General features: G+C 36.1%; 1 protein-coding gene across 2 annotated transcripts in view; it reads right to left on the bottom strand.

The window, feature by feature from the left end:
• ipo11 (importin 11) overlaps window positions 1-20,974 on the bottom strand; it is a 163,766-nt gene that overhangs the window by 111,576 nt on the left and 31,216 nt on the right. For both annotated transcript variants that reach the window (XM_084138669.1, XM_084138670.1), the window contains exons 6-11: window positions 12,163-12,295; window positions 11,264-11,322; window positions 7,048-7,096; window positions 2,837-2,907; window positions 2,517-2,709; window positions 1,990-2,142 (exon numbers count right to left, since the gene is read on the bottom strand). In XM_084138669.1, coding sequence (XP_083994795.1) covers window positions 1,990-2,142; window positions 2,517-2,709; window positions 2,837-2,907; window positions 7,048-7,096; window positions 11,264-11,322; window positions 12,163-12,295 — 658 coding nt within the window. The remainder of the gene's footprint in view (window positions 1-1,989; window positions 2,143-2,516; window positions 2,710-2,836; window positions 2,908-7,047; window positions 7,097-11,263; window positions 11,323-12,162; window positions 12,296-20,974) is intronic.

Below are 20,974 nucleotides of genomic sequence, written 5' to 3'. Positions count from 1 at the left end.
TGGATATTCTTCAAAAACTGTTCCAGTTTGGAATAACACAAAGGTGAGTAAACGATAAGAGAATTGTGTTTTTTTGAATTGAGAATTGTTGTTTTGATGAACTACACTTTCAACCTTCACAACTTATGAAAGAACATTTTTTTCTATCAATCAGGTAGCCTTTATGAGAAATCATATCCTGGTTCCACACCATGAATGTGGCAGGATTCTCTCCCCCCATGATCCAATTAAAGAGCAGGTCATTAAAGTGATAATTTCACCTTCTCTATCATCTCTAGTCACCTTATGTTCCTAAGGGTTGGTTATCAACAGGCCAGAACAATTCCGTCTGCTGCTGTGTCACTTAATTAATCGTAATTACGCTGCCTTGACAGCCGGACCCCTGGACGATTCAACAACTGGCATTGCCTATGCCAGAAAAAAAAAAAAAAATCACTGGATCACGGCAATATACATTAGAAAATGACACCAGCAAAGTGCACCAAGAGATTTTAAATTACGGCCAACTGTACTTTGTAAAGCTCATTTCCTTGAAATAAATTACATCTTAAATTAATGCAGCAGGTACGGTTCAGCATCTCTGGACATGACACAATGGAGGGCTCGGATAACTGACAAAAAAGGGCAGCTTCATGACTTCAAGTTCATGGGTAGTACATCTGTTTTCATAGCCACTTTCACCTCAGTGATTCATAAATTCAGGTTGAACCATATATGATTCGTGATCATGATTAATGAACACCTGCAACAGTGTGGTTCATTTTGAAACCCTAAAACCCAGAAAAGAATGTCCTATGGGATTTTAGAATGGCGATTTTTAGTATTTGAACATCACGTAAATTAAAGGTATAGCTCAATTCAAAATGAAAATGATGTCATCATTTACTCACCCTCAAGTTGTTCCAAACCTGTATGAGTTTCTTTCTTCAGTTGAACACAAAAGATGATATTTTGAAAAAATGGCGGTAACCAGACAGTTGACGGTAGCCATTGACTTCCATAGTAGGAAAAAAATACAATGGAAGTCAATGGCTACAAACAACTGTCTGGTTACCGACGTTTTTCGAAATATCTTCTTTTGTGTTCAACAGAAGAAACTCATACAGATTTGGAGCAACTTGACGGTGAGTAAATGATTTTTGGGTGAAATTGCTCTGTAAATGTGGTTCATTTGAACAAGTGTGAAAGCTGCCACCCGAATCCTTGTGCGCACCAAACAAGCAGAACGAGATAGCTGAAAATATGGGTCTTAGTCTGCTTCCAAACGAACTCTGGTGTTTGGTTCGAATGGAATATGAACGCAACACAAATCAAAGACATCTAAATCACCCTAAAAAGGACAGAATGCTGAAGCATACCCATTTTTTCTCATAATAGGAGCTACGTTGCCCATTACAGTTCAGTAAAGGCATCAGAAACACTTGCAGCAGATCTTTGTTTGTGTGCAACGAAGGAATTGTTGCAACTGATTTGACTCCTTTACATTTTATAAACTCTTTACGAGTTTTCAGCTGGTCAAAATACCATCATATGTACGCACACACAACGAGCGCATTCAGCCTAGAACACAGCATTGTTTGTTAAATTCCATCGCAAAATACTCTTTTTTTTTATTTTATCTTTAGGTTCGGTCTTAAAAGGGACAGTGTGAACGCTAAGTGAACCAGGACTGAATACATTATTTTCTTTTTTAGTCTGGACCAGAAGAACCCTCTGTGGGCAAGGAAATCCAAGAGTTCACACATCATTCATTGAATGCAAACATGGCTTATCATTTGAAACATGTAATAGCTTAACATCAGTTTTGTTTTTTCGGTCATGTGACCAAGCAGTTAACGTTTGGGATTCCAGATAGATTCTCTCTCGTGTATCATTTCTTCTCCCCATCTCTACTGTCTCTCTCTGATTAAATGGCAAACAGCCCAGAAAAACAAAAACAAAAAGTTTTACAGCTTTAGATATGTTATTGATTTCATAATTCACATTTACCAAAACTCTCTGGGTCTTCTTCCCACATGGTTAGCTCTTCCTCTGTCAGCAGAAAGTATTTGGATACCAGTCTCCTGCCGATCTCCGTCAGCGTTTGGTGTGTAAAGAACGAAGTCTTAATTTTATGTGCCTCCAGGCTCTCTGGTTTACTGTCTGGAATGCATATTGGAACATCACTTCAATATACAAATATCCATATAGTAATGTTCAAGATATTAGATCATTCATTAAAATGTCTCATGTGCTCCTGCGGTCCATTAGTAAGGCAATAAAACAATATAACGGGAGGCATTTTTATATCAGTTTACTTCAATCTCTATCTAGGGAACCATAGTCATGACTGAACAGCCAGATTTCATTATGAAACATCTCATTGGTTCGCGTTTGCCCTCTACCAACTCTGAAATGTCCTTGATGAGTTAAAAGGCTGTTATCCATTTCCAATTTCGAATAAGCTAGAACTTTAAAATGGAGGCTCGCCATGCCAAAGTCATTACTAAAGTCATTGCTGCTGATGGGCTGCCTACCTTCAATGTTCTTGGCAGGTTTGTAGGCATCGTTTTTAACAATCATCTTGATGAGGTTCATGCACTGTACAATAAAACGCTCAAAAACAACTCCCTCGCCAGCCTCAGTGAACACGTAACTGACCGCGAACTCCAGCGATCGCTGAATAAGGGGGATGAAAGGCCACGGGTGATATTCCAGGAAGTCCAGCAACTAGCAGAGAGCATTAAACATGAAGTTAAACCACAGTTCAGGAGTTCAGCATGACCCACAACATCTCAAGTAAAAGTGCCCAGATTATTTATTTTTCCCTCTTAATTGACTGAACTTTTAGACTTACAACTTTGGTGAACAAAATGATGGTCTTCTCAAGCTTTTCTCTGCAAAGACTGCCTGGTCCAACTTGCCGGCCTGCAAAAAGTAGATGGAAAGGCTGAAAACATATACTTCAGTTTCCTTGTATAAGGAATAGTTCCACACAAAAATGAAAATGTTATCATTATTTAGTCATCCTCATTTTGCTTTAAAACTTCTATGACACAAAGCACTATAAAAAAAATTCATAAAAGGTGCCAATATGATGTGTGTGCAGTACCAACTGTATGAGGAACAGAGCGATATTCAAGATGTTATCCACTGAAAATCTAATCTATCTCTTCTTAGCACATTTATGATAGTTCAATCTGAATGATCTGTTCAGAAATTACACTGATCCAGTTCTCTATGATTTGCTCACTTGAGGAGAAGATTGTCTGTGATTATAGACTTTGTTAGCTTTTTGTTTGCCGGTTTGCTTCACAGACAAGGTGTCCTGTGTCAAAACTAGTTTTTATGATATTTTTATAGTGCCTTTTTGTCATTTTGGAGCTTGGCATTCTCAGTCTTTATTCACCTTCATTAGCCTATATGGAAAAGAGGTGCCAAAAATCATTTATGTTTTGCACAGAAGAAAGTAAATTACTGAGGTTTGGAACAACACGAGGATGTGCAAATGTGTAAAAATTTTCATTGTAAAGGTGAATTGTGCCATAAAACGTATTTTACACATAGTACGAATATACTGTGATTGATCATAATGTCTAAATCTATGGAAGCTTGTTTCTGCCACAGAATAAAAAAATCTAAAAGGTAATTGTGATTTATCTAACAATTGACTTTTTTCTTAGAATTTGGATCTTGCAATTCAGACTTTATAACTTGCAATTGAGAGTTAAACCCCTGGTTTCACATACAAGGTTTAAGATAGTCAGACTAAAATGCATGTTTGAGGTGTTTTAACTGAAAGAAACTTATCTTAAGAATAAAGAGTCTTAAAATATGTCAGTGCCATTGTTTTATCTCAAGATTCACACCAGTAATGTTTACTTTCTAAGGCATGTTTATAAATCGAAATGCCCTAACTGAACTAAGGCCTAATCCTGACTTAATGGCTTAATCCTGCCTGTGAAACCAGGCCAAAATCTCACAATTCTGACTTTTTTTGCTCAGAATTTCAGGATATAAACTCGCAGTTGTTAGTTACATGTATATGAACTCACAATTCTGACTTTTTTCTCACAATTAAGAGTTTGTATCTCACAATTCAGACTTTTTTTTCTCAGAATTGTGATATAAACTCGCAATTGTGAGTTACCAAGTTCTCGTAATTCTGATAAAAATGTCAGAATTGTGATTATTTATTTTTTATGTGGCGGAAACAATCCATACTAAATCAGACAAACGAAAGCCAAAAAAAGAAAAAAGAATTCCTCTCAGCAGCCAAACCGCAGAGACTAATCTGTTTCTTAGCAAAGCAACACTCAGGACAGCGTGATACAGTGTGATAGAGCAGGGTAACCTTTCAAGGGGATTGGGCATCAATTTCTCGGTGCAGAGAGAAATGAAGAAATGAATAGAACAAAAAAGCCTGGATTATTTGGAGGACCTTATCTGGCTCAGAGCTGATATTTCACATTCTGTTTGCTCATAAACTAAGTTTCTCATCCACGCCCGAAATACCAACAGGCCGAATGAAACCTGACCTGCGGCCCAGCCAGGAGAACATATTGCCTGTGATACCACCAGTTGATAACAGCTTGCTTTGTATCATCTGATGACATATAACTCATGCAACGACAAGCCTGGGAAAAGCAGGCACAGTGTCTCCAGGTGAAACCATGCAGATTTGGCATTATTGTCTTCTGCTTTAGCAGAAATTTAGTTGGAGCCTTTGAAGTGGTGATCTTTCAAAAATAAATTAGTTTGGCCTTTGACTATGCACTCTATACTCTAGCAATAAAGAATGGCAGTCCATCAGAATTAACCTTGTGATCTCAATCAGAAATGTCTAAAAGTACTTTTCATACAAACCCTTTTTACTTATAATATTATTTTGGATTAAACTGCAGAAAAGATAATATTGAAGCACAACAAACCTGTACAATTTCAAAAAGAACAGTCTGAAACAGGAATATAGGAATTTAGGCCTATAATAGTGATTAAAAAAACAACTGTAGATGGGTATTTGACTTAAATTGACAGTCAAAAATGAACAGGAACATGTCTTTGCTTCACTCAATAACAGATAATGAACTCTGTAACCATAAAATGTGGCTGTTATCTCTGAATGGGCTGAGGATTAAAAACTCCTACAAGCAAAATCAAATGTTAATTTCTCCTTAGATGGTTCTAAATCCTCTAAGTCCTCTAAATCCAATTCCATTATAATATCACACCACTTTATTTTCCAAATGGGAATAGCTAAAATTGAATTGGCAAAAAACAAGTCTATCAGTAAATCATGGGGAAAAGTCTTTAAAGGTGTTCTCAGTAGGGTGACCACCAAACAAACCAAATGTGGGACGTTTATAAGTTTGTGTGGGACAATGTGGGACATGTTACCAACACTAAAACATAACTTAAAAAATACCACTACATCACAATGTAATATGTTACATATCATTTAAATTCAACATCGCTGAGCCCAAAGGCAGCAGGCATCATGCAAATAACTATTTTTGAAACAGTCCAAGTCCAACTAAAATCCAACAAAATAAATAATGAACAAATAAAACAACATGAAATTAGATCACTGACAGTCTTACATATTGAGAATATATTAAACCAAAAACTTTCATATTTTTAGAAAGGATGTGAATTAAAACAACCACATCAGGCAACAAGTTGATAAATTCTGTTAAATTAAAACTTTTATTTACCAAATTATCCATTTGCTTTCTGACAGGGAACACATGGAACAAATCACTGCTCCACATTATAACTGATAGCCGCCACAACAAGTGACCGTGTTTACACTTTCTTTTCAACCACTGGGTAGGATTTTAAAAACGGCTGTTGTATTTGTACTTCTGATGAAGCGCTGTTAAATATAGGTGAAAAACTACGCCGCAAAAAGAATAAATAAAATGCTTTCTTAAAAAGGCAAAAAAACGCATGCACGTTTTCTTAATATGATAATTAATTACCAACAGACTTATGAAAATGCGGGACATTTTCTCAATATGCGACATGCGGGACAAGGGGTGAAAATGCTGTGTGTTACAACACAAAGCGGGACGGGTGGTCACCCTAGTTCTCAGTGATTTGTAAAAAGTTTTACACAAAGAAATGAATAGTACTAAATATATTTAAAATCAAGTATCTTTACATGCGATAACTCCTGTCATGCAAGTAGCCTAATTCTTTACTGTATTTTTGATCAAATAAATGCAGCCTTGGTGAGCATACAATATTGTTTTCAAAAACATTATCTTACCAACCTCAAACTTTTGAAAGGTAGAGTACATCAAGTTACTTGTGTTTACAAGTCATAAGATTTAATAAAGCCGGGTTCACACAGTACGATTTTGGCCACGATTTGGCCGTCTGAGACAAATTTTGTGAATCCTAAGAGATTCCTCTGATCCTAGGCTAAAGTCAGAAGTCACTCGTTTGACATGTTCGCCGACAGCCGATTAATGACTAATGCGATCAAATTTGACCTCAGATGAAATTCTACCATTGTCAGAAGATTTGACACAGTCCTGCAGTGTGGCTTCTCCTACGACAACCGTCAAATCAAAAACCAATAGGAGTGCAGAACACAATTAGTGACTTGAGACAACAAACCACCACTTTTACTCCACACACACACATCTTTGTTTTTCCCCCAAGTTTTCTTTTTTTAAGAAAAGCCATGATGAAAATTAACGCTAGAGACTGTTTTTGTTTGCTAGCCACAATTTTTTATCCTGCATGGAAAAGCAGCCCACAGTCATTGAATGTGTCACAGATTGATGATGTTAAACAGAGCGAGTTGACATTAATGACAACTGAGATCCTACAGTGTTGACAGCTTACAGCGGGGATCATGTTCGTACAGTCTGACAAGCAACGATCATAAAGGACTATTATAAATCATAAATTCCTATGTCGATGGAAAAACATGGAAGAAAATTAATGACAAATGTATTTGAAACACTTTAGAAAACACCATGGAAAAAAACTGAAAAACAATCCCAAAAATGATGTTACACTATTGGAATTAGAAAACAAAAAATATGTAATACTCACAGCATTCTAGAAACTGCTTTAGCCTCTCGAACACTGCATTGAGGAAGCCCTAGGGAAGGAGATACAGATAGCAAATCGGTATCAGGTGTGGTTAGCGACTTTGAAATCATGCCGCTGACAATATCTAGGTTTTCATGTTGAAGGCAGATTTGGCAGGAAGCCCCAGGCAATCTTAACTCAGGCTGGGGAAGGACAGGCTGTTTACGTGGGGCGTCAGAGGAGAGATTTAGAGAGTGCCTGTCGTGCCAGGATACAATACTAGAACGGTCGTTAAATAAATGGAACCAGTTTGATCAACACAGGACAAAAGTAACACTCTGCTGGCAGATGGAAATTTCTGCACCACACACAGTAAATTACAGCAGTTCATTTGCTGCTAGCACTATAAATAATGTGATAACTGACTGTCTCCTTAGAGGTATAAATGAAGTGAAAAAGCAACTGTGTACATATTAATGTACGTTCATTTCTTCTATGCCTTAAGCTGCAGTACACACACAAAGAAGCAGTATGACAAAAAAAAAAAACACTAATCTGCAACCCCATGTACAGTAACATCAAACACAGACAGCAAAAAAGCAATATACAATAAAAGATCATACTTCATATAAATGTATAAAATACATCAATATATACATTTATCAATTTTTTTAAATAAAGAATACATTAGTATAAACAGTAGCTTATTTATTTAGTATTTATTTATATATAGCCTAAATAACCATTAGGTTTTATATAATTTAAATAAAGAAAAAAATAAATGTACAAAATAAAATGATATATAAATATATAATACAATCACTTGATTTATTTTTAGATACAAGTAATCATTAGTTTAAAAAAAAAACATTCAATTTTTGGTTACACTTTAATGTGTCATTGGTCCTATTTTAACCTGGTCACTTCATGCGTTTTTACTGATTGATAGCTACGTAAATGTGTTTCCGCAAAACAAATATTAATCCGAACTTTAATTCCCACGCTAATTGCAAAAAAATTGAACTTGAATTTATTTTGAGTTCACGTCAGTGAAAGCAACAGTTATGAGCTTTATTTCATTGATCATCAGCTAATTTCAAGATCAAAGACTGCAATAAGAGAGAGAGCAGAATCAGCACTGGTAAGATCATTTAGTCGGTTTCCTTTTAATTATGATGAACTTTCAGTTTCATTTGCCTCAGTTTGCACGTCGGCTTGCTGAAGAGATACTCAGCTACTCATCTGCGGCGGGCCATATCTGTGGCGAATGGCGAAAGCGATATTTCCTTCTCGAATGCCTTTTATGTTTTAAACTGATGTTCACTTGTTTCTTATGCCATTTGCTGAGGCTAACATATGAATCTCACTGGTAGCTGAACACCCTGTGAAGTCCACTTCGGACACTGGGCAAAGGTAGACTGAAGATGCTCTGTGTTTGATAGGGATGAAGCAACGAGCATGAAAAGGATTGGGAAAAAGCTGGATATTTTATGACAGCGACTCTCTGGCTTTGAGCTGAAAGACGACATTAAAGTCCAAAAGACTCCAGAGAGACAAGAGAGCCACTGTCCTACCGGGAGAACACGGTTTCTCTGTAGCTTTGGTGGCTGATTGATAGCCAGAGGTAGCAGCTCAATGAAAATATTCTCTTTTGAGTTGTCTTACCTCCAGAAGGGATCAATAATGGTGCCATCATCTTTTCCTTTACCGTAACTAATAAGCTCAAATTCAAAATGTCAGTTGCATAGGCTCCAAAGATTTAGTCGTCCTGACAGTCTACAAATTGACTGCAGGATCAGGGGTTTAATAAAAAAAACTTGGGGTCCTCTTTAAAGCAGAAAGGGAAGAAATGGAGACGCCATATTCAATTTGAATATACTGTGAATATCCGATATGCATCACCCAGTCCTACTATACAGAAATACCCTCATATACTATATATAGACAGTTTGTGTATTATGAAGTAATCCTAACTGTCCTTTGAGACAAATACATTTTAAATCTCAGTGTAACATCTATTAAATCAAATATTTTCTTCATTGATGCACTGCACCAACAAAGCTACAAAACGTTTTCTTCGACTCATTGTTTCCTGCCAATTTCTTCTTCTTTTTTTTTTTTTTTTCCAAACACTCATTAAGGTTTAGGAAGGATCACAACAATGTCATTTGAATATTATCTCTGATATACCAACTCCCACAGATGCATTAAGAGATGAAGGCACCATATGGGCTTCCTGCAGAGGCTAACTGCATTTCAGCATGTGCTTTGTGCTGAGAATTCTCCTCGTATCCAGATTACATCGAGACGAAACTCTCATTTAACCCATTTAAATACAACAAAGTGAACAAATAAATCACTATTATTTCTTACGTGTCAAAGCAAGGCAGAAAATTTTTTGTTTAAAGGAGGGATTTTCTAATGTTTTATGCACAACTACCTCAGGATATATGTAATGTATTAAATATTCACACTGACCTTTTTTTTTCTCAACCCCTAACTTCCACTTGAGAATAAGCATTTCATTTATGAGCAATGATTTATTTATTTATTTATTTATTTATAATGTCAGAACACCAACATCATAACCCTCAGGTTGATTTTACTTGCAAACAAATACTGTTGCCACAATACTGAAATGCAGAGTGTGGCATTCTGTATGTCTTTGCTATTATATGGGCCATTCTACAGAATTGGTTCAAAGTCAGAGTTGGAAACATCTTTAAAAAAATTAGTTTTTTCCCACAAATTTTATATGTATGCAAATTGTATAATATCCAAGGTACACATTTCTAGTAATTGTACAGTTAATTCTCATATTGTATTTTCAGAAAGTTTTGGAATATTTGTCCTCTCCTCAAATTTGTCACTACCGAAACACAATAATATAATAATAATTTAATAAGAAGGATTATATTGGCCTATTAAGATTTTGTTTACATCTACCTTGTAAATATATTTTTCTATTTTATAAAAATGTATTTATAAAAATTTCACAGGTAAATCAATAACAATTACAATTTTAACAGTATTTCAATTTTAATTTATGAGGTTTGTTGTATTTTGAATCCATTCTTTTTGTAAAAGGCATAAAGTCAATAATACTAATTTTAAAGTTAAGGATTCATTTGTTTGAATATACATTGAACTATCATAACATCTTAGCTGATAATTCAATTTACTTTATTTTTGACAAAACATCCCATGTTTCGGTAGTGACAGTAACGTTTTGGTAACGACCACATCACATTACAGAATTTTAACTCACATACTAAAACACTACTAAAACATACTAAAATACTAGTGATTTGCATAACTGTCCTTAAATTTTGTTTATTTCACACAAATAAAGGATTATGTGTTCCTATTTGTCACTACCAAAACAATGACGTCACAACCAAAACTTTACCACGTTTCGGTAGTGACAATTTTAGATACTTTTTAGCCTAGCTCAAAGATGCTAATCAGCACATGGTTAGCAATCACAGTTCTGAACAGTTATACACACAAAAACTACATTTTATGGAAAAACACCCAAAAAACGATGTCACAAGCGAAACTTTACCACGTGTTTCGGTCGTGAGAATTTTAGATGTTTTTTAGCCTAGCTCAAAGATGCTAATCAGCACATGGTTACCTAGCCCAGTTCTGAACAGTTGTACACACATAAAAACTAAATTTTATGGATTAGCATTATGGAAAATGATGGGCCCCATCTATTCACCATGTAGCTATGAGAGAGAGGGACAGAAATGTAGGGGTGTAGTTAAAATCAGTCTACATACACTGTTTTGGTAGTAACATCCAAATGTGGGACAATTTTTACATTAAGTTTCATGATTTACAAAAAAAAAAAAAAAAAAATTAACTTCACTTAAAAAAAAGAAGAAGATAATTTAAAAAAAAAAAAAAATTTAATATTGAATAAAATGCAAAAATTATTTCAATATCTTTTTCATAAACTGAAATTTAGGGTTCGGGACAGCCACCTCCCATTTGAAAGTACCCAATAAACAATGATTTTATATATATTAAGCTTACTGATACTTTAAATATTATTGTGGGTTTCGACAGATAACAGAAAGATCTTAGTAAACATCTAAGATTTGAATACTTAAATGTTTTTTTAAAAGTGTTTTTTGGTTGTGGGACAGCAGTTTGCACCAATTCTTTAGAATGGCCCATATATGAATTATGATACACCTTCATGTATTTTTTGTAATACTCAAGAGCTCACCATGATTTCCATGTTGTTATGTGGCTCAATGAATCCATGCACCGTAAGCTTTCGAAGAACTGCAAGAGGAACAAAACAATGCATACAAAACCATTAGATCTTAAAGATTTTATTTACCAATTAAATTACTAGTGCTGAGTAATATTACCATGTACGCTGAATGAGGCAGAAGAAAAAAGCCTTAATTTAATATAACCATAGATGCTTAGTCTACTGCTCAATAAATACAGTTAATAGCTCTCAGTTAATAGCCATAAAAGCTATTCTTATAATGATACAAGTATAAATAAAAATAAAGTAATTATTCAAGTCAAGTAATAAAAAGTAATTAAAAAAATATTTCTTGGCATTATTATTAATTAAATTTATAGCCATGTTTATTATAAAATTGAAAAATGAAAAATTTATAAAATGAATGGTAGTGGATTGATTCGTTAAACATGTTTAGAGGCATTCACCTACGTTTGGGTGCAACATACTGCTTCTATTTTCTCACAAAAAGTATTTTTTATTATACATTAAACAGATGTACGTAGTAATTAATGACATAATTGATAAACTATAATATATACTAAACTAACAGCAATAAACTATTATAAACTAACCCTTTAATGCTGTTGAGTTTGCCTGACAAGCAGGCTAGTAGGCTAATTAAAATTAACAGTACCGTTTCAGATTTTAAGCCTAACTCCCTGTTCATGTTCGACTGCAGAGAGCTTAAAGCTACTAAAATTATCCAGCGAGAGCAGTAAGTGGTTTGCAACATCAACTCAACCAGTGTCTGTGCTTTCATGTATAGTCTGCTTAAGTCTGTAATCTGCAGTCATAGGCTGGGAAATTTCCTAAGAAGCAATAAGTGTTTCAGCACTGGCCGTGCGTGCATGTGTGTGTGTGTGTACCTTTCAGAGAGAGCAGAGTACGCTCCAGGGAGCTAAGAGCAGTTTGTTGGTCTCCAGCGTAGATCTGCTGTAGGAATGTGTCCGTGTGATGATTCCACAGAGAGCAGGCAAAGCTATAGATGCTTGATGCCAGCTAAAAAAAAAAAAAAAAAAAAAACAGAAGCACAATAATAGAGGGACTAAATTAGCATTTTGTAACCATTTCTTAGGGGGCATTCGCATAGGACGAAGCTACAATTAGATGGAAATATTTGGCAGATATGCTAAAAGATAGTCTTCTGTGAATCTTTGATTTGAAGCGCCCACTACACTAACTTTACTTCAGTGCACTAAAGAGTAGGGACTCATCGAAATTTCGGCCGCAGAAAATTATCGTTCAAAAATCATTTTTTTTTTTTTTTTTTTTTTAATAGCTTTGCAGGACTAGACATTATTTGGATAATTGGTCAATAAATAAATCTGTTAAACCTGATTCTGCTGCATAGAATTGAATAAAGGATAATATATTGATATTTAATATCAATTCTGTCAATTTTAGTGTGTTACTTTCAATAAAAGTGTGTTTTTTTATTGGCTTGTATTTTTTAATTCCAGTAAAATTTTAATTATTTAAGGTAAAAAAAATTATTGAATTATTATTTAATGCCCGTGTAGCCTATTTATTCATGTGGTAAGCAGCTGTGTAATTAGCAGAATAACATGCAGTCAGCCGCACGTTAATTCAAAATAAATCCTGACAGGGTGATCGCCTACAAACCTGAAGGGGTTTATTTTGCAATAATAAACAAATGAGATCAACATTCACTCAGCAGCACCCAAATATTTATTAAAGGCAGTTATTATTTTAAAGCCCAATTTATTTCAGGCATTACAGCATCAACATAAATCTCCATTATGGGGAAAACCAAAATAGAAACATCTCAGAATGACAAAAAATGCATCTGTAACACAAAAAAACTGGCCAACCAAACAACCAACACACACTATGAAGAAAACTGTGATTCATACAGTTCACATTACAAAATCATCCAGCACACAGAGAAAAAAAAAAATCTTCATAGCTTAAGGACAGTGAGACGTCAGCAGTAATATCTTCCACGGTTCATTCAAAGATATTCTCAAACCACCAGAGAGGACGCAAGCATGTCATCAAAGACTGCGGCACAGAATGCCTTTCTTGAAGAGCACTTCAGAGGAGCTGCCTGACATGAACAAAAACTCAATCTGTTTTCTGTTTTGCATAGCAGATGATGATTAGCATTAATTACATATATGAGTTGCATAATAAATGACTTTGTGTATAATGATAAATGGCGTTTTCAAGGGAGGAAACAACATAATGATGACTACCTGAAAGAAAGTACATTTAAATCACTAAGGCAGCTGCTATTGGAAAAAAAATTATTAAAATGCACTTCATGGAGAAAAGCATCATTCTACTCACATATTATAGAAGGGGTGTGTCACAGTGTGGTTGTAAAGAAAGCAATTTGCGGTCTATACCTAGAACAGGCACACATCTACAATGACTGGGGCTTGGCCTTCTTATCACTATGGCAACGTTCTTGGCTGAATCCCCATGAGAGACGTATAAAAAGTGAAAATGGATGACCCATTTCGGTACATCTTACAAAAAGTCGGATGCCCAAAAAAAGATGCATAGTGTTATAAGCATTAAAAGGTGTGACAAAAGGATATGGCAACTTTACATGAACAGGGTGAAAAAAATTGGTGTGAAAATATGTTTTTCTTTTTCAACAAATGGTCAGTGAAAAGAGGTGGGAGATGGGCGGGGGGGATTAAGGTTGGCAACCCTCTTATACCAGGTATGAATACGTGTGAATGACATTTTCTATCTAGCTATTAATATATACAATCAATAATAAAAATTCTGTCATCATTTAGTAACCCTCATGTCATTCAAAACTAGGGATGTGACAGTGAGGAAATTTTCCCACCAGTTAATCAACGTGTGACAACGCGTTTTTCCCTCTTTTTCCACCTCGCTTTTAAATCGCTTATGAATGTCCGTGGGGCCGTGTGCATTTTACTTTCGCTTTCAAATTAGCGGCAATTCAGGTGCCGCAATTGCTTGAATGGTGCGTTCATTATTATTCTTAATGAAAAACACAACAACAAAACAGTACAATGATAAACTCGCTTATTAAACACAGAACTACTTTGCTTTGAAACTGAATCTTCTACCATCGTCTTGTCAGTCACCCTGCCTCACTCTCGTCACGTAATAAATGAAATCTGACTCCAGCTGCTGATCTATGCTTCGACTCTCGTTCAGCTCACGCTGAATTGAGCAGACGCATTTAACTTTTAATTGTAGTGTCTGTTCTCTAACTGAAATAATCTAACTAACGACACTGGGGGGCGGTGCCGCTGTGGGCAAGTGATGTAACCGGTGTGCGGCTGAAATAGCAAGCCTATTACACAACCTAAGCCCTCACGATCTTCCACCAAGTCCACTTTCATGACATAATGCCACTTTGACAGTCGGGTCGAATCTGCTGCAGATTCAGAGTTTTGAGGGAGCATATCGGAGCTCAAAGAGGGAGCTCGCAAGTACCCTTCTGAAACCATAAATGACAAATGGTATGGGGTGTCCTGGAAGGCCACTGTACTGCAGAGTTTAGCTCCAGCTTGCCTCAACACAACTGCCTGGAAGTTTCTAGTATGCCTAGAAAGTAGGGATGTAACAATTATGGAACGGTTATGGGCGGTGCGTGCACACTGGTGTGAAACAGAGCAAGCATTTTCAGTTCATTCCTAGTGGAAGCTCAACTTCCATAGGAATGAATTGAAAACGCTCGCTCTGCTTCGCTCACTTCGTGCCAGTCGACATGCACCGTCAAACAGTAGCATGGCGACGGCAAGTGGAATGTTGATGTTGACTATTCAAATCAGAGGTGAAGCGGCATTTTGACTCCCCGAAGACTAATAATTACCACAATGAGAAGCTCCAATCACCTCCGTCTGCATGTAAAAAGGCAAACCACAGTGACCGATGTGGACATGACAATTTACTGCATGAATGATACCCAAAAAAAATCTTAGTCTCCACTTTGTATGAACAATCTGGAATAATTAAAAAGTAGAGTGATTAAGTGATGGTTAACTTTTAGGCTGCACATGGAAAGTGCATTTCTACACATTACATCAGAACTCAAAGGTGTTGCATTAGTGTTTATACTGCTTGTTCTGTACGTTTCCAATAGTAAGATCACAAAGAGGCAGCAAAATCAATATTTATTTAGCTATACTTCACATAAAACAACATCTATATTCTCATCACACACTTTCTTAGAAGCAATCAATGTCTGTCGATTAAGGTCACAGAACTGTTTTCTCTGTCAAATCCAATTCAACAGGATCATATTAATCTGCTGTCAGTGATCCTCTAACACATGAGCTTGTGAACACAGTATACTGTATTTCCCTGGACATACTTTGGTCTTGCACATGTGGCACATCATTTACACCACTGCAAAAGCCATAGTGTTACAAAAGACACAAACACACACGTGGCATGTCGCTACAGGCAAAACATCTTGTACATGGATAGGCTAGGCCTAGCTGGTGAACGCAGGTAACAGAAATTGTGTACAATGGACAGGAGAATAAAAAAGGATTTCTATGCATTGAAAAGTGACCTTGGGAACTGCATACATAAATTCCCATCTGGTTTTGCACATTGCATTGGAGACAACTGCGTATATTGCAGGGGCACTGCTAAAGGACCTGGTGTCTTCTTCCAAAAAAAGGACAGTGATAAATAAATAAATAAATAAATAAATAAATAAATAAATAAATCGAAATATGAGATCACCAGCAAATAAAGTTCAGGAGGTCTCTTTGCATTTATTCATCTTATTAATAAATGATAATAATCACTCATGTAAATATACAAAATGTAAAATAAATAATTTAATTATATCAACTTTTATTAAATAATATCTAATTATATTTAAATATTACATATTCAAGTATTTAAATATTTGACAAGTATAAACCTCACATAACTGGAACACTATAAAATAAATCTCCAGGAGAGGTGCCTTTGCTGCATTATTTTAGAAGTCCATCACACGACACTCATTTATTATCCATATTTTCAAATGCAACAGAAGCGCATAGCTCTTCTACCTCAATCAGTCTACTGCTATTTGATATTGCAAAATGCAAATGTTCTTGTTCTGAAAGACGTCAACATCCTCATTTTAGAGATGAAAGACCATCTGTAGAATATGCCAAAGGTTTTCAATTTGTGCATCCAGAGACAACACTTTTTTCTGCACAATTAGTATTGAAATTTTGATCTGCACAGCAAATGCTGTTTACATTTGCCAAAAGGCTCAACATAGTTATTTGCCATTTGCAAATGTAGCAACTGCTGGAAAGACCAGGTGGCAAATAATAGTTATCATAAGAGCAAATGATGTGTAGACTGTGAAAAACATTTTTTTTTTTTTTTTTTTTTACTCTCCAATAGCATGAGGGTTTTTTGTTGTTATTTGTGCATTTATATTGACAAGACAGCCTAGCAACAGGTGAAATAATCAGCAATTACCAGAAGCCAGAGTGAAGGTACAGCCGTAATAATCATCTGAGAGCGCATATATTCACATTAGGGATATTATGAGAAGCATACCATGTGCTTAATACAATAATTATCAAATTACCATGGAAACATTTTATTCTACTCTTTTAATATATAACATAATAGGTCTTGGTTTTAGAAGAGTTCTGCAAAATCAAATCATTACAGAGCACATTGAGAACACTGAACAAAACATGAAATGACCATTAACAGAAACAGTAGTTCATGTCATGCTACAGGTCAGATGGAGGGATCAGCACAAACTAATTATTTCTTGTCTCTGCAAACTAATTTAGCACAGTATAATAAGTAAACTTTAAAACTAAGTGTAGCCTCTTAATGGAAACTTGAACATTTCACCTACACGGTGGATTTACAGTCAAGAGTTTTCCCAACAAATGTGTGTGGCAGCACAGACATCAACTTCTGAAACTGACAGAGAAAATAATCACAATTGAAGACTAGCAGTGAGGATGAGGAGCTGTTCGGTGCCAGTTGCCCTCGCCCAAAATTGAGGTCAGGGAAAGTTATTTTAAATTGTTGGTCTGACTTGAATGGATATACTCCATGGTAAACTTTAAGTTCAACAGGGGCCTGTTTCTGGTGCCATTAGATGATTAGAACTAGGGCTGTAACTACCGATTATTTTGATGATCGATTAATCTATCGATTATTATTAAGACTAGTCGATTAATCTACTGATTATTTCTAAGATTAATCTAATTATTTTCTGGCCAGTCGATTAATCCTTCAGTTAACCTCCCGTAACTTCTGCCATTAATCTTTCAACGTTGTATTCAAACATTTTCACATTTGCCAAGAATTAAAATAAGCAATACGAATGTCCATGATGGCTGCATACATAGTCACAGTTTGGGATTGACAACAAGGTGTGAGTCTTGACATGTTTTAATCATTCAGCAGATTAAAGGTAGGGTAGGCAATTTCGAAGAGTCTAGCAACAGAGAGCTAGCTTAAGGTCCCATCCAGTTTCATTAAATGGCACAAACTCAGAAAATCAGATGTGTATCAGTATATTGGATCCATGTGTTAGGTCTTAAGGTGACAGCAGCCTAATATACCTGCTGCCATTAAAGTCCCCGTGAACCGGAAGTTGCAAACAACTTTTCTCCAGTGTTGTGACGTGTTTCCCAGTGAAACGGAATATTGAACAGAGGGCAGGGTTTTACTCTAGCGCTCCTCCTCTCCATCTTTGCTCATAGCAGACTAACGGTTTGAGGGGAGTGGTTAAGCGTTTCCCAACCCAAGTCCTCAAACCTACGTCATCAGGGAAGGTCCTCCAACGCAGAGGGGAGGGGCATTTTCAGATTTTGATTAAAGATTACGAAGCCAAAAAATTTTTTTGTGTGGATTGACTTGCATGGATGAATTGTTCACCACAAAACGATCAATTTAGGCAAACAAAGTAAGTATGGTCAATTTTGATTTCATGGGGACTTTAATATTAATCAAACAATCTCTCAGTACTCTTAAATGAATAACTTCAGTAGCTTTAATAAGACTCATTATATATTTAATTCATGCAGACTGTTGTTTTATTTGATTATTCAATTTCTGTTGTAGGATATTATTTACCCGAATACTACGGTGAATAATGCCTGATAAAACCGAACACCACTTTTGGCCTCTGCACATCAAGAATTTCTTTGACATAAAATACTGGAAGCGTACCTAATAGTTTCAACGGTGTTCAAGGTTGGTATGATTTCTCCCATTGATGACAATTTATTTTATCTCTCCTATTCCTTACCTAGGTCGTGAATTCACTCTAGCACTCAATAAACGCAATTTACAACATCAGACAAAAGACATGCCAGAAAAATGGCTCAAAGCCTTTGAGAGGTTGAAGGAAAAAACACACGCCATTTTTCAAAAACAATTTCACGCTATGTGTAGCTTTACAACAAAGAGGCAGATTTCACTTCTTAAAGTTTATTAGCAAATAAATCCAAATAAAAACTACCTGAAACAAACTGCTGACATCGGTGTGGTGAGCAAAGCCAATCCATCATCTTTATATCCAAGCAGACTTTCGCAAAATCCTTAATTTTTTTGGACCACAGTCAATTTGAAGAAACTTTTCAACAAAGACAGGTGGGATTATTTGTGCTAATTCCTGACAATACGCAGAGGCTCGCTGCAAACTTTTCAGCGTTTAACAGGAGACGCTTGTTCTGTGCCATTTCATTAGCTAGAAGAAAGATTACGAGCAACTTTGCTCCCAAGTTGCCAAATATTGAGGAATACAGCATGCAGCTGCAGTTTACATACAATCCCCACCTCCAGATGAATATTGTCACATGCGCACACAATTAAACATGCATATGACAGGTGTTCAGTGCCTAGCCTAAATAAGAAATATCAGTTCTGGAGCTTTGAGGTATATTGGGCCTCCAAACTTGGGAATTATCAACAGCAAAGCACCTGGCATGTCTCATTACAATACAGCCACTGGAGAATTATACTGAGCTCCAGGAGCCTCTAAAAGCAAGTGAACACTTGTTGAATATTAAACGATGCTGTGGGTATCAGGAGCCACAACGTCTACGGATAAGCGCTCTGGGATTTACTATAGCATATCTCTTACCAGATGGGAAGCATAATGAAAATGTCACATGATATCACTGTACCTGTAAACTACTTTAAAACACTAACTCCATTTTAAGGCTTGTTCACATCAAGTGCAAAAGTGCAAGAAGTTTTTGCTTGATTTAATTCAAAACACAAGCCATTTGATAATATAGATTTAGCTTTGTTACACAGATAAATATAGAAATATATATTGCGGATTAATGAAAAATATAGTGTAACTTACAGTCAGCCTGATCCACGTCTATGCCCTGTTTGTTTTGCGACAATGGCTAAAAAGCAAAGAAAAACAAAAAAAAAAAAGCAACAAAAAAAAAAAAAAATCACTATGAACTATGAAAATGTATTGTTTTTCATTTCACTACTTTTTGCTCTGCTTTGCCACTGCTATGCTTTTATATCATCCTTGCACTCAGAGACCAATTATATAAACCGCTGACAGCTCCACACTGTACAACTTTAGACATGTTTTCTTTCTGTAAATGCCCATTCAAAACAGAGACAAAACATTTTTAAAAACCGAGTTTGCACACTTCTTGTGTGGCCTGGACATCAAAACAGCAACTGTCATTGAGTTGAAGCACTGCTGAGGAAAAAAAAAATATATATATATACACAAAATACTCTTTTTATCCAAACAATGTCATGATATTGAGAGAAAATATTTCTCCTAACAACTTGTATTGTTAGCAAGCAATATAACTTATAATTAAAGTAAACTCTGAAATCCATTTTGAAAGGGGTCATCTTGATCTTTTGACATATGAGCAGTCATTAAAATATCTTGCAAGTTTCAGAACTCAAAACTTCTTTGTTAGTCCAAAAACAGCTTTCATTGAAACCAAGCTACCAAAACGACTTTCTCTCAGTTAGTGTTGCACGGTGTACCGATACTTCAAAAGTATCGCGATACTCGGAAATTAAAAACTTCACGATCAAGCGGCAACCTCCCATAGACAGTATAAGAAGTGGACAGAGCCATCTCATTGGATCTCAATTGAGACAAGTGAAGCCCATTTTTAGCGATTTCTTAGCACTTCATTTCCTGACGCGCAGACTCAAACCGAGCAAAGCGTTACACGGACCACGTGAGCAACCCGTCTGTCTTCTAGTAGCTGTGCCAAGAGAAATCTGAATCATTCCCTTCCGAATCTTGCAGACACGGAGAGTGTGAGTAGGAATTGTCCATGAGCTTTGAGCATGAGCAACTTTTGCTAGGTATTCTGATTAATTATATTGTCATTTTGCCTCCACGTCCCCCCGATTGCCCGCGAGCTTCTCCTCCCGTCCATACGGTAATCTCTCTACTGTGCGACAGAGAGTCACGTGGTTATGACGCAATCGTTAGCCTACTTTTACAAAAACTGCTTCTACGGGGCCATAACATAAGCTACAAGGTAATGGAGCATTTTATACATTGTCGTGTTTCTTTAGAAATAAATAATGGACAAATGGAGTCTTCAAACGCCTCAGATGTAAAGTTATTCGCTGTCAAAGTGACGCCAAAATGAATGGGAGTCAATGGGATGCTAACTGCAGGTGAAGTTCTGCTACAAGATGGTGGCACGCGGCCAGCTTCAACTTCCGGTCGAC

Source organism: Abramis brama (genome assembly GCF_963993115.1).
Source record: "Abramis brama genome assembly, chromosome: 16".
In the NCBI taxonomy this organism is placed as follows: domain Eukaryota; kingdom Metazoa; phylum Chordata; class Actinopteri; order Cypriniformes; family Leuciscidae; genus Abramis; species Abramis brama.
The sequence above is the reverse complement of the archived record's forward strand: the minus strand, read 5'-3'. Positions and strand labels throughout refer to the sequence as shown.